The sequence below is a fragment of the Wallemia mellicola genome, assembly GCF_000263375.1.
Source record: "Wallemia mellicola CBS 633.66 unplaced genomic scaffold WALSEscaffold_29, whole genome shotgun sequence".
Classification (NCBI taxonomy): Eukaryota; Fungi; Basidiomycota; class Wallemiomycetes; order Wallemiales; family Wallemiaceae; genus Wallemia; species Wallemia mellicola.
The window spans coordinates 52,187-63,342 of record NW_006531986.1 but is presented as its reverse complement, the minus strand read 5'-3'; the positions used below and the strand labels follow the sequence as shown (position 1 = coordinate 63,342).

The 11,156-nt window shown below is 41.0% G+C and overlaps 11 protein-coding genes across 11 annotated transcripts in view; 6 read left to right on the top strand and 5 right to left on the bottom strand.

The window, feature by feature from the left end:
* Window positions 1-78, bottom strand: part of WALSEDRAFT_41396 (histone 4) — a gene marked incomplete at its 5' end in the record, with an annotated part of 544 nt that extends 466 nt beyond the window's left edge. The window contains one exon of the mRNA XM_006960498.1: window positions 65-78. Within this exon, the coding sequence (XP_006960560.1) occupies window positions 65-78 (14 nt within the window). The remainder of the gene's footprint in view (window positions 1-64) is intronic.
* Window positions 79-815: 737 nt separating this feature from the next.
* On the top strand, window positions 816-1,242 carry WALSEDRAFT_34075 (histone H3; the record flags this gene model as incomplete). Its single annotated transcript, XM_006960497.1, has 1 exon — window positions 816-1,242. A coding segment is annotated over one exon (418 nt), but the record flags the coding sequence as incomplete, so codon positions are not given.
* Window positions 1,243-1,476: 234 nt separating this feature from the next.
* Window positions 1,477-2,130, top strand: WALSEDRAFT_30417 (hypothetical protein; the record flags this gene model as incomplete). Its single annotated transcript, XM_006960496.1, has 1 exon — window positions 1,477-2,130. One exon carries the CDS (start codon window positions 1,477-1,479, stop codon window positions 2,128-2,130), a length of 654 nt encoding a protein of 217 aa, XP_006960558.1.
* A 6-nt stretch (window positions 2,131-2,136) lies between these two features.
* Window positions 2,137-2,590, bottom strand: WALSEDRAFT_22473 (hypothetical protein; the record flags this gene model as incomplete). The annotated part of the gene is made up of 3 exons (XM_006960495.1): window positions 2,137-2,289; window positions 2,334-2,486; window positions 2,531-2,590. Coding segments are annotated over 3 exons (366 nt in total), but the record flags the coding sequence as incomplete, so codon positions are not given.
* Window positions 2,591-2,658: 68 nt separating this feature from the next.
* WALSEDRAFT_61483 (hypothetical protein) lies at window positions 2,659-3,897 on the top strand. The gene is made up of 3 exons (XM_006960494.1): window positions 2,659-2,681; window positions 2,728-3,708; window positions 3,752-3,897. Coding segments are annotated over exons 1-2 (510 nt in total). The 5' UTR covers window positions 2,659-2,679; the 3' UTR covers window positions 3,236-3,708; window positions 3,752-3,897.
* On the bottom strand, window positions 2,671-3,920 carry WALSEDRAFT_49088 (P-loop containing nucleoside triphosphate hydrolase protein; the record flags this gene model as incomplete). Its single annotated transcript, XM_006960493.1, has 2 exons — window positions 2,671-3,708; window positions 3,752-3,920. 2 exons carry the CDS (start codon window positions 3,918-3,920, stop codon window positions 3,242-3,244), a joined length of 636 nt encoding a protein of 211 aa, XP_006960555.1. The 3' UTR covers window positions 2,671-3,241.
* A 300-nt stretch (window positions 3,921-4,220) lies between these two features.
* WALSEDRAFT_34071 (MFS general substrate transporter) lies at window positions 4,221-6,504 on the top strand. Its single transcript, XM_006960492.1, has 8 exons — window positions 4,221-4,891; window positions 4,937-5,142; window positions 5,190-5,201; window positions 5,248-5,676; window positions 5,723-5,804; window positions 5,849-5,953; window positions 6,001-6,294; window positions 6,341-6,504. Exons 1-8 carry the CDS (start codon window positions 4,341-4,343, stop codon window positions 6,387-6,389), a joined length of 1,728 nt encoding a protein of 575 aa, XP_006960554.1. The 5' UTR covers window positions 4,221-4,340; the 3' UTR covers window positions 6,390-6,504.
* Window positions 6,505-6,787: 283 nt separating this feature from the next.
* WALSEDRAFT_22509 (mannose-P-dolichol utilization defect 1 protein) lies at window positions 6,788-7,414 on the bottom strand (the record flags this gene model as incomplete). Its single annotated transcript, XM_006960491.1, has 1 exon — window positions 6,788-7,414. One exon carries the CDS (start codon window positions 7,412-7,414, stop codon window positions 6,788-6,790), a length of 627 nt encoding a protein of 208 aa, XP_006960553.1.
* Window positions 7,415-7,493: 79 nt separating this feature from the next.
* WALSEDRAFT_61482 (phosphoribosylaminoimidazole-succinocarboxamide synthase) lies at window positions 7,494-9,107 on the top strand. Its single transcript, XM_006960490.1, has 3 exons — window positions 7,494-7,646; window positions 7,689-9,009; window positions 9,059-9,107. The coding sequence occupies exons 1-2, from the start codon at window positions 7,506-7,508 to the stop codon at window positions 8,448-8,450; spliced, it is 903 nt and encodes a 300-aa protein (XP_006960552.1). The 5' UTR covers window positions 7,494-7,505; the 3' UTR covers window positions 8,451-9,009; window positions 9,059-9,107.
* On the bottom strand, window positions 7,700-9,179 carry WALSEDRAFT_70630 (hypothetical protein). Its single transcript, XM_006960489.1, has 3 exons — window positions 9,056-9,179; window positions 8,615-9,007; window positions 7,700-8,565 (listed from the first exon to the last, which is right to left on the bottom strand). Exons 1-3 carry the CDS (start codon window positions 9,098-9,100, stop codon window positions 8,536-8,538), a joined length of 468 nt encoding a protein of 155 aa, XP_006960551.1. The 5' UTR covers window positions 9,101-9,179; the 3' UTR covers window positions 7,700-8,535.
* A 100-nt stretch (window positions 9,180-9,279) lies between these two features.
* WALSEDRAFT_61481 (multidrug efflux transporter) lies at window positions 9,280-11,147 on the top strand. Its single transcript, XM_006960488.1, has 3 exons — window positions 9,280-9,373; window positions 9,425-9,493; window positions 9,541-11,147. The coding sequence occupies exons 1-3, from the start codon at window positions 9,292-9,294 to the stop codon at window positions 11,052-11,054; spliced, it is 1,665 nt and encodes a 554-aa protein (XP_006960550.1). The 5' UTR covers window positions 9,280-9,291; the 3' UTR covers window positions 11,055-11,147.
* Window positions 11,148-11,156: the final 9 nt, after the last annotated feature.

The following is an 11,156-nucleotide window of genomic DNA, read 5'->3' as shown; positions in this document are numbered from 1 at the left end:
CAGTCTTTCTCTTTGCGTGTTCTGTGTAGGTGACAGAGTCTCTGATGACATTTTCCAAGAAGACCTTGAGAACACCACGGGTTTCTTCGTAGATTAAACCGGAGATACGCTTAACACCACCACGACGAGCGAGACGACGAATAGCTGGTTTGGTAATACCCTATGGAGTAATTAGAAAGGTTGCTATATCGTAAATAACAGACTCACTTGGATGTTATCTCTGAGAATCTTACGGTGACGCTTAGCACCACCCTTTCCGAGACCTTTGCCGCCTTTTCCTCTTCCTGACATTTTTACTTGACTAGTTAATTGATGAGGAGAGAGAGTGGCAAACGCTCAGTATTTAAATTATTCTGAGGCGCGCATCAGATCAGGCGCCTCGAACGGGCGCTGATTTTTGATCGTTGATCTGATCTAGTAGGAGACCAAGATGGGGACTTAAGAAAGTAAGAAATATACCATTATATTCCGCGTACATTACTCTATGATAATTGATATATTCAAATACGTTTAGGGTCGATCACCACTCTCTATACGCGAAATCAAAAGTCGCGCTTGATCAGAGAAACCAAACACACTGATCTCAAAACAAATTACGCAGAAATAATTAGATATAACACATAATTAGAAAGCCACAAAGCTGAATTATTTATTTGTATAGTTTATTTTCCATAATGTGTTGTCCTCACTTCACATAACCTCGAGATCAGATCAGAACACAACGATCATGATCCTTTAGCGCGCGATCGAAATATTATAAGAAGTAAACAAGTTTTTTGTTTTTAACTACAACATCATAACTCTCGAGTAACTACAATGGCCAGAACAAAGCAAACAGCACGTAAATCAACCGGTGGTAAGGCCCCACGTAAACAACTCGCTACCAAAGCAGCAAGAAAGACAGCCGCTCCACAAGCAGCTGGTGGTGTTAAGAAGCCACACCGTTACCGTCCAGGTACTGTCGCCCTCAGAGAAATTCGTCGTTACCAAAAGTCCACCGAATTGCTCATCCGTAAATTGCCATTCCAACGTCTTGTTAGAGAAATTGCTCAAGATTTCAAGACTGACTTGCGTTTCCAATCATCTGCAGTCATGGCTCTCCAAGAAGCAAGTGAAGCATACCTCGTCTCACTCTTCGAAGACACTAACTTGGCTGCTATTCACGCCAAGAGAGTTACTATCCAACCAAAGGACGTTCAACTCGCTCGTAGACTCCGCGGTGAGCGTGTCTAATCGGATAAACCTACTTGTATTATTATTTGTACATTATGCAGCAGTTTTTTATATTACATCATTTCACTAGAACTTCCATCAACTATGTTCTCTGAGGAAACCTCCTTATGTGAGGTTTGTGGTGCTATTTCAAAGTATAAATGCCCGAGATGTGAGCTTCGCAGTTGTTCTGTCGGCTGTAGCAGATTGCATAAGGAGCGTACAGGATGCAATGGAGAGCGAGACAAAACGGCGTACATACCAATGAAAGATTACAAACATATGCATTTAGTGAATGATTTCACACTTTTAGAGGAGAAGAAAAGATTAGTAGAAGAACTTGGTAAAGGTGCATCAAAATCGATACACCCAAATCAGCAGCAACGACAACACTATAAAACTAATGAACTTATACGGACATACGCCAATGAAGGCGTAGAACTGCTCCTCAGTCCACAGGGCATGGAAAGGCGGCGAAAAGATCATACTTTCTTTGATACAAGAGCGGGCGAACTTAAGATGACCTGTGATATCGTAGAAGGCGATAACATTAGAGTGGTACATCAGGTGTTACAATCTATGACTATACAGAGCATCCTCAAGCAAAAATTGAACATGGACGACATCAGTTGCTTACATACCTACATAAAGAGCCAGGACGGGAGAAACATCAAGGCAGAACACTCGGAGGAGATCATAGAAACTCTCAGAGGGACCACTGTTATAGATTATCCAGTCCTAGTGTTGTCTTCTACACCGCTTGACAAACGATGGAGAACAGAAGAACATATGAAGTTCGATAACGACAGTGATGACAGCGATAGTAGTATAAGTAGTAGTAGTAGCGACAGTGACTCGAGCGACAGCGATTTGTCTGGAATAGCAGATGACGCAGACATAACAATAGATATCAATTAAGATGCATTATCCGATTCTATCACTAAGTTCATTATTACGAGCGTTTATAGTTCTTTCTGGGTCTATTTTGCTCCTCTCATCCTTTATCATCCTGTTATCCACGCGAGCGTCTTCACCTTCAACCATGAGTGCTGCTTCTGGTGTCTTTGCATCAATTACCTGTGTATATGTGAGCATAAACAGGCGTGTATTGTTAGACATACAAAGTGATTGTCACAATGTGGACAAAACTCATCTGATTCTTCAAATACTGTCATATCCTTCCTGAATGCCCTTTTACATTTCTTGCACATGAATGCCAACTCTAAACTCTTAGCTAATGGGTGATCCTCTTTCTCCTCGTGACATTCTGGACACTGAGAAATCTATGAGCGCTGTATTTTTATTGTGTTCAACTCACATCAAACCATTTCCTGCAGCACGGAGAGCGAATAGCTGCTTGGGCATTAAGAACGTGCTTGCTAGGTGTTATATTAGATAGGTTTTTTCCTATATGGTATATTCTCACCACATTTATTCCTTTTACTTGAACGTTGACTTGCAAGAGATATGTAAGGGTAACAATGCAGCTCTTACCTCAACTAACGATATTGACAGGCCACCAAAGAAGAAGGCACGTCAATCGTCGGTATCCGACTCCTCTACGCCTCAACCACCAGATAAAGTCGTCGACTACTACAACTACTATGATACAGCGCGTCCATTTAAGAACCCAAAATGGTCTAATACAAAGCGTAACAAGATATACAAGCAGGTTATGGCTATAGAAAGGGAACGCGAGAAGCAGCAGTTAGATAGTATTAAACTTGATAAACAGAAGTTGGCAGATATAAAAGCCGGAGAACTAGAAGCCAGTGAAGAAGAAATAAAAGAATTGGAGAATCTTCCAGACAGTTTAACAAACTTCTTCACCATAGAATGTCCACCTTCATTGCTTCCACCAGCAAAATACTGTGATGTCACAGGCTTACGAGCAAACTACACAGATCCACGGACGCGTTTAAGATATAATAGCATACAAGTCTATGACGTTATTAAAACGTTGCAACCATCCTCCCAACAGCAATTCCTATCGATACGTAAATCAGAGACCGTCTTGAAGTGATAGCGATCAGGACCTCGGAGAGGTCTGTACGCGTATGAATAAAGCATCAATAAGACCCTTCACTGAACTCTGATCTGTGCAGATTAGATTTAGAACTAGATTTCTCTTATCATCCTCTTGACTATCGATTTGTTCAGCAGCTTCTAAACGCTCACTTAGACTCTGGTATTGAGTTGTTGGTGTGTTGTTACTGTATTCCACGAATAACTTTTGTACATCATATCCATTCATCGCACCTTCTTTGTCTTGTTTTGTAGCACAGACTATGATCGGTATACCGTGTAATTCTGGATGTGACTTCAGCTTTTCGAACGTCTCCCAGCTTTCTCTCATTCGCTGTCTATCTGTGCCGTCTATAAAGTAGAGTACTGCCTGCGCGTCTGTGTAGTATTTGTCCCATAAACTTGTAAAGGAAGACGAGCCGCCGAGATCCCAGAACTGGAGTATAGTGTTACTAACTGGTATTTTTACCACTGTATTTCCATCAGTAAAGACTCTAATAACTGATAGACTAACCATTCTGTCCTATCGTTGGTCCGGAATTAAATCGTGGTTTCCCCGTATAAATCTCCTTTGCGTGTTCTACAAATGTGGTCTTTCCGCTATCATTTAATCCTACTACTAATATCGAATACTCCGTCCGCCTCGTTAGCTCTTCGTATAATCCTCTAAGAAGGTGGTACATGACGGAGTGGTTGATAGAGTGTATAAGGAGGCGTATCAAAATATATATCACCACGATATATACGGCCAAAAGCAATATACTTCTCGGATATAGTACCAGCGGCACAGGAACGATGTATGTTCATTTAGCACAAATAAAAAGCAATATTAGATCTATTGATATATTCTATCCAGTATGAATAAAGTGCTATATCTCCAACTAGGAACGAAATCTACAAATTTCCTATTCGCCGCTTTAAGTATCGTCATCGGTAGTCAACCATATAGACTTTACTAAATCCGACATTATCTAATACAATAATATTTGTAATGTTCGTATCTATAAATAAACATTTTGGATTTCCTATATATTTTACCCATCGGCCCCCTACTCCCCCAGTTTCCTCGTGCGAGAATTATCGTTCCTTAGACGACTACAATCATGGCTGAGGAAGAGAAACCTCCAATACAACATTCAGTATCTATAGCGCAAGAAAGCCCCACTAGGACTGTCTCAGTAAACCGCAACAGATCAATTAACCGTAAAGGTTCACAGGGAAGTCTCTACCCGGTCCCTACAAATGAGAGTTTGAAAGGATTGCGACGTGATAGTCTACCACTCCCTACAGCATCCGCTGAAATCACCGGTGCCACAGATCTCGTTTTGCCTCCGAATGTCGCTTTTGGGAAGGATCTCGAACGCGGAGAGGATGACATAGACGAGGACGCAGGCGAAGCCGTAAAAGAGGAAAAGGAGGATCCTTACCTTATCGCGGAATTTGAGGAAGGTGACCCACGCAATCCAAAGAATTGGTCAAGTGCGTACAGATGGACACTCACTTTTATTGGTGGTCTTCTCGTTCTAAACTCGACATTCTCGAGTAGTTCACCATCCGGTATTGCTTTAAACCTCATGCAAGAGTTCACGTTTAGTAGAGAGGTTGCCACACTCGCTATTTCTCTCTTTGTTGGTGGATACTGCATTGGTCCACTGTAAGTTGCGATATACCGGCGTTTGCTTTTTACTAACATTCTTAGTCTCTGGGGACCATTATCTGAAGGCAATTTGGGTAGAAAGTGGACCCTTCTTATAGCTTTCTTCCCTTACTGGATGTTCACCCTTGGATGTGCCTTAGCGCCGAATACAGCTGGCATCCTCATATTTAGATTACTTGCTGGATGTTTCGGTGCTGCCCCATTGGTCGTTTGTGGTGCCCTCATTTCTGACTTATGGGATCCTAAGAGTATGTCATCTATTCTTTTTTCAATCAAACTGACGTCATTTCTATAGGACGAGGAATCGGTTAGTGTCACCTACGTCAGATAAAAATGTGTTAACCTTATTTCAGCGCTTAGTATTTTCAGTTTAGCTCCTTTTGCTGGTCCAGCTATCGCCCCAATCGTCTCAGGATTTATCAGTTCCAGTGGTGCAGATTGGCGTATACTTTTCTGGGTTCTTTTTGCATTTGCCGGATCTTGCACTCTCATCATCATTTTCATTCTTCCAGAGACATATGCACCCGCGTTGCTGTCTCAAATCGCTAAGAAAAAGCGTAAAGAAACTGGCGACGACAGATACAAGTCACCATTGGACTTACGTAAGAGAGGGTTCAAGAGCGAAATGCAAAACACCGTCTTCAAACCATTTAGAATGCTTATACTCGAACCTATGTTACTTAGTTTGACCATTTTCATGAGTGTGGTATATGGTGTTCTTTACTTGCTTTTCGAGGCTTACCCATTTGTCTTTGGTCCCGGTGGACATAATTTCAATGAAGGTGGGTCGACTTGATATTGAAATATCATTACTAATGTCATCTCAAGGTATTCAAGGATTAATGTTCTTACCGCTATTCATTGGTGGATTTATTGCCTGTTTAATCAACGTCTTTTACTTCAATCCAAAGTGAGCAGTATTTACCTTTAATAGACGTTCTAACGAGATGAAAGATACATCAAAGCGGTCGAGAAACACGCACCTAAACTCCCACCACCTGAAATACGTCTTGAGCAGGGAGCTCTTGGCGGTATTCTTTTCGCAATTGGATTCTTCTGGTATGGGTGCTCTTTTAGGAAATGATCTATTTCTAACATTGTCACAGGTTCGGATGGACAAGTTATCCATCTATCTCATTTTGGTCACCACTCATCGCTGGTGGATTAATCGGAATGTCAATTCTTTTCGTTTTCCTTGCTCTCTTTAATTACTTAATTGACACTTACCTTTGGTCAGCAAGTTCAGCATTAGCAGCTAACACGATCGTGAGATCTGCGTTCGGTGCTGGTTTCCCTCTTTTTGCTTCACAGATGTTCGAAAAACTGAACCCAAGATGGGCGTCTACATTGCTCGGATGCATCGCTGTCGTACTTTCATTCATTCCATTCGCGCTGATGAAGTAGGTCGATTAAACTGATTTGACGACGATTACTAACTAAACACAGGTATGGATCATACCTGCGTACCAAATCTAAATTTGCGCCGGATCTTTAATCTTAATTCTCACATCGAACTTCAAATAATAGTTAGTGCATAAATAAGTTATTCTACGACGATATTAATAGATTTATTGTATATCTACACATATCATACTTAATGTGTCTTTTCCCTTTGTTCATGGTGTAGTTTGTAGCTCTCGTGATGTAGACAATATTGAGCTATTGGTGCATCACCCCTGTCTTACTTCCAAAATCTATCATCAAGTGAAGTTTCCTGTGAAATCCCCTGGAATCTTCCGATTAACTTTCCTATTAAAACTATTTGATCCTTCGTTTATTGCGTCATGTATGCTGTCTTAATAAAAAGGGTGTGAGTTTCTTACTTGTTTGACCTCCATTAAAATCAGAATAACAATAAACTGTGCATATAAGGTATACTACATATATTTACACTCAATCGAGCCTTTTTTCTTTACTGACGGCGCGATGATGTGACGGTAAACTGAAAGAATGTTGCTTGCGTGAGTAGGTTACAATTTGAAGGATGAGTACTCCATTGAGGGCGGCCGCACCTGCGAAAGATACTGTCATAGGGATGTCACCATTCGCATTCTTTATGCTAGTCAAAACTCTAACGCAACAACCAGCGAATTGTGCGAAGGTTGTAATAGGACTGAGTGATCCTGTTGACTTATTTCTATAATTACTAAAAATCTGAGGTAATTTTGAGGCTAGACTGAGTGGAATCGATAAGGTGAATGTGATATCAACGAATTCTTTAGGGGTGAATATGAAAGATAGAGTGAAAATCGCAAATAAAATTGTCTTGAATTTACTTTTTAAAATGAATCCTACTATTATGATGTTTTGGAATGTCAATGTTAAGTTTTCACCGTAAGTTGTGAAAGGATAAGCGTGTACATAGCCATAAACATAGTTGACAAAGTATGCTATGGTCTCTAAAGCGAATGCACTCAAACTTAATCCTCGACTGGATTTGGTGTAGATTGTGTATAACTGTGGTATCTTTATGAGACTGCTTCCGACGACAATACCAATACCTAATAGGTTAGATATCATAGCAAGTTCCAATCCGAATAAATTTAGCAGTTCTTCTATCTTCTCGACTAACATCTTGATTGTTGCGAACTACCATCATATAGTTTGAAAGATGTCCGCAATAACTAGAACAGAATTGGATGGTATAAAGAAAATTTCTTCAGGGAAAGTACGCGAGCTGTTTGATCATAACGATAGTCTACTCTTCGTTGCTACCGACAGAATATCCGCATTCGACGTTATCTTGTCTTCCGTGAGTGAACATAGAGAGCTATGAACTTATTAACATCTACAGGGTATTCCAGGAAAGGGTAAACTACTCACTCAGATTTCTAAGTTCTGGTTTGATAAGCTATTCCCTATCACACTCTCAGACGGCACACAAGTTAACCACCATTTGATAGAGAGTGATGTAGAAAAGATGCAACTCCCTGCTCAGTCAATAGATAGCCTCAGAGATCGTACTTTACAAGTTAAGAAGTGCGAAATCGTTAAGATAGAAGCCATCGTTAGAGGTTACATCACAGGATCTGCCTGGAGCGAATATAAGAAATCTGGTACTGTAAATGGCCAGGCTATCAGAGAGGGTATGAGTGAGAGTGAGAAATTCGACGAACCGCTCTTCACACCATCCACGAAGGCAGATATGGGCGAACATGACGAGAATATCTCAGTGGAAGAATACAAAAAGAGAGTGCCAGAACCATTAGCTAGTCAGATCCAAGAAGCTGCCATAAAAATCTACAAATTGGCCTCAGAATACGCTGCAACTAAGGGTATTATTATCGCTGATACCAAACTTGAATTTGGTATCGATAGCGACAAAAACCTCGTCGTCGTTGATGAAATTCTCACTCCAGACAGCTCGAGATTCTGGCCAGTCGATGGCTACACAGTTGGAAAGAGCGTGGACAGCTTTGACAAGCAATTTGTCCGTGACTGGTTGAAATCAGTCGGATTTGACAAAAACAACCCAGTTGGACCAGTCATTCCTGATGATATTATAGTTAAAACTGCTGAAAAGTACAATCAAGGGTATAACTTATTGACAAATTAGTTATTTTTTGGTGTTGATGATACAGTTTGACGTGGTGTATTTTCAAATTCTTCATGCATGGATCGTTGTTGAATAGACAATCCACCTACGCTGACGCTGCTTCTCCTCGACGACGCTTCACTGTTTGATTGTGAGAGCGAAACATCAAATGCGTTCTGAAATACTTTTGATAGATCATTTGCCGTTTGTTTAATGAGTTCCTGCTCAAATTCTGTCGCTTTATCTAGCTTTATCGGATCGCTTTCTAGCCAGGTTGAGAGACTATTAAGATCGCGTAGACTATGCATGCTCGTTGCTGCTTTAAGTGATGATGTAGAATTCGTTATATTTACCATTTTCTCTGATGCCTTGCTTACTATATTATTGAGTGAAGCTGCATCTTCCTGATTAGGATATGAATAGGCATATGATAACTCCGGGTTTGGTGAACCTGTCGATGGCGTATTATTCATACTTGGTGAGTTATAGCTTGAAGTTGGAGGACTGGTAGTTGTACTACGCAGATTCCTAGCGTCATCATCACGGTCACCGTCAAGGAGTCTACTACGCTCGTCTGGCTGTATAAACGTCAGATGTGTGAATATAGCTTTTTAGATATCGAGTACATTTTTTACTTTATTCCTCCTTCCAGAGCAACACCAAGTTAGCATTCGATAGTGTTGGATGTTAGAGAAGAACGAATGTCTTGTAATATAATCTAATTCAATGTAAAGCTAGTATACTTATCAATTATAAATTAAAATTTATCGTTCTATCGATTAATTCAGGAACGATTAGCGCATCCCCTAATCTGATTGCGAAATTAAAGAAGGACGAAGAAATTTCTCACTACCCTACTATCATGCCGTCTGAACGCGACGCACTCTTAAATAAGTCAGGTGATGTCTGGAAACCCACCCTCGAACTCCGTATTATACAACTGGGTGAGCCGGGCTGTTTTTCCGCATGAAACTGCATCACTTACATTTTTTAAGTAACCTGGGCCAACGTTTTTCTTGTCGGGTTTGACGCTACAATTGCAGCAGCAACTTACGCTATCATTGGTCAGTCTGTCTGCCTGTCTTAATTTCCACACACTCACACAGTCTAGGTTCCAGCTTCCAGGATGCCAACAATGCGGTATGGATAAGCACATCTTATCTTATAACTTCAACATCTTTTCAGCCGCTCTATGGTAGACTATCCGATGTGGATATGTTCGGCAGGCGTAAATGCTTCCTTTTCGCTACTACTGTTTTCTGGCTTGGTAGCTTATTGTGTGGTGTTGCACCTAATATGCTATCACTCAACCTTGCCCGTGCATTCACTGGTATCGGTGGTGGTGGTCTCCAATCTGTCGCGACCATCATCCTGAGCGATTATGTTCCATTCCAACATAGAGGAAAATACCAGTCAGCTAATAATCTATGGAATGGACTCGGTGCAGCACTAGGAGCAAGTTTAGGTGCATGGATTACTGAGCGTTTCAATTGGAGGTTCATGTTTCTTGTTCAACTTCCAGTTTGCACGCTCGGTATAATAGGAGGCGCGATTTATATAAAAGAACCCAACTACGTCAAAGGACCACTCGAGGATGATGTTGCAAACAAGAAGCAATTGAAAGATATTGATATCTTAGGTTCACTCACGCTAGTCCTCGGATTGAGTTCACTCCTTGCCGGTCTAAACCTGGGCGGTAATGACAAGCAGTGGTCAGATCCGCTCGTCGTCGGTTTCCTTGTCAGCGCTGCTGTCTTTCTTATTGGTTTTTGGATAGTTGAACTCAACGCTGTCGCGCCAATTCTCCCTCCTCGTCTCCTTAGAAGCACTCTCGCATATAGCAATATCACAACAAATTTCTTTTCAGGTGCTGCATGTATTTCTTTCCTCTTCCTCACACCACTCTACTTTGAATCCGTCAAGCAAGAGAGCAGCGGGACGGCTGGACGTCGTCTCATTGTTCCGGCCTTGGGTTTTCCAGCTGGTGCTCTCGTAGCTGGCTACGTTATGTCGAGATATGGATACCTTAATAGATTAGTTCAAGTAGGATGCGTTATCGCTACAATCGGTTGTGCACTCCCGCTCAATTTTGACAGTTCAGGAACAAATAGCGATGCGACTTACTTTTGGTCACTTGTTCCGACTAATATTGGTCAAGGCCTTATCAATCCTTCCTCTTTGTTCACTATGTTGGCTGCATTTAGCCATGCTGAACAAGCAGTATCGACATCGGTCGTCTATCTCTTTAGGAACGTCGGCTCAGTATTTGGTGTTACTGTCACAGCAACAATTTTCCAGAATTACGTGATGGTTTATCTCCCTGATGCTCTCTCTGGACTTGACAATTCAGATGATATAGTCGATAAAGTTCGTAAATCTGTCGATGCAATCCATGATGTTCCAATAGAGTACAGACTTGCAGTTAAGAGTGTATTAGCCAATGGTCTCAAGTCCGCCTATGGCTGTAGTACATTATTTGCAATTTTCGCTTTGGTTTCTTCTTATTGGGCGTATGGAGGCAGTCTTGAAAGAAAGGATTCAGATGAGACATTATCAGCTCAATACGTCAGTCAAGGTGAAGAAGAATTATCACAAGAAATCACAATACCAGTATGTAGAGCATGATAACATGATTATATAGACAAAGCATGCATATCGTTAGTTAAGATGCAATTTATTCATCCATATGTTAAATAAAATACAAAAATCTATAATGAGAATAATCAA

What these genes read in the sequence shown, in the direction of transcription:
- WALSEDRAFT_61482 (XM_006960490.1), top strand. Translation starts at nt 7,506, where the DNA reads ATGTCCGCAATAACTAGAACAGAATTGGATGGTATAAAGAAAATTTCT. An exon ending in TCGACGTTATCTTGTCTTCC is followed by an intron (nt 7,647 to 7,688) that starts GTGAGTGAACAT and finishes TAACATCTACAG; the next exon opens with GGTATTCCAGGAAAGGGTAA.
- WALSEDRAFT_70630 (XM_006960489.1), bottom strand. Translation starts at nt 9,100, where the DNA reads ATGCTAACTTGGTGTTGCTCTGGAAGGAGGAATAAAGTAAAAAAT. An exon ending in GGAGGAATAAAGTAAAAAAT is followed by an intron (nt 9,008 to 9,055) that starts GTACTCGATATC and finishes ACGTTTATACAG; the next exon opens with CCAGACGAGCGTAGTAGACT. An exon ending in CGGCAAATGATCTATCAAAA is followed by an intron (nt 8,566 to 8,614) that starts GTATTTCAGAAC and finishes CAAACAGTGAAG; the next exon opens with CGTCGTCGAGGAGAAGCAGC.
- WALSEDRAFT_61481 (XM_006960488.1), top strand. Translation starts at nt 9,292, where the DNA reads ATGCCGTCTGAACGCGACGCACTCTTAAATAAGTCAGGTGATGTCTGG. An exon ending in ACTCCGTATTATACAACTGG is followed by an intron (nt 9,374 to 9,424) that starts GTGAGCCGGGCT and finishes ACATTTTTTAAG; the next exon opens with TAACCTGGGCCAACGTTTTT. An exon ending in AGCAACTTACGCTATCATTG is followed by an intron (nt 9,494 to 9,540) that starts GTCAGTCTGTCT and finishes CACACAGTCTAG; the next exon opens with GTTCCAGCTTCCAGGATGCC.
- WALSEDRAFT_34071 (XM_006960492.1), top strand. Translation starts at nt 4,341, where the DNA reads ATGGCTGAGGAAGAGAAACCTCCAATACAACATTCAGTATCTATAGCG. An exon ending in GGATACTGCATTGGTCCACT is followed by an intron (nt 4,892 to 4,936) that starts GTAAGTTGCGAT and finishes TAACATTCTTAG; the next exon opens with TCTCTGGGGACCATTATCTG. An exon ending in ATTCCATTCGCGCTGATGAA is followed by an intron (nt 6,295 to 6,340) that starts GTAGGTCGATTA and finishes AACTAAACACAG; the next exon opens with GTATGGATCATACCTGCGTA.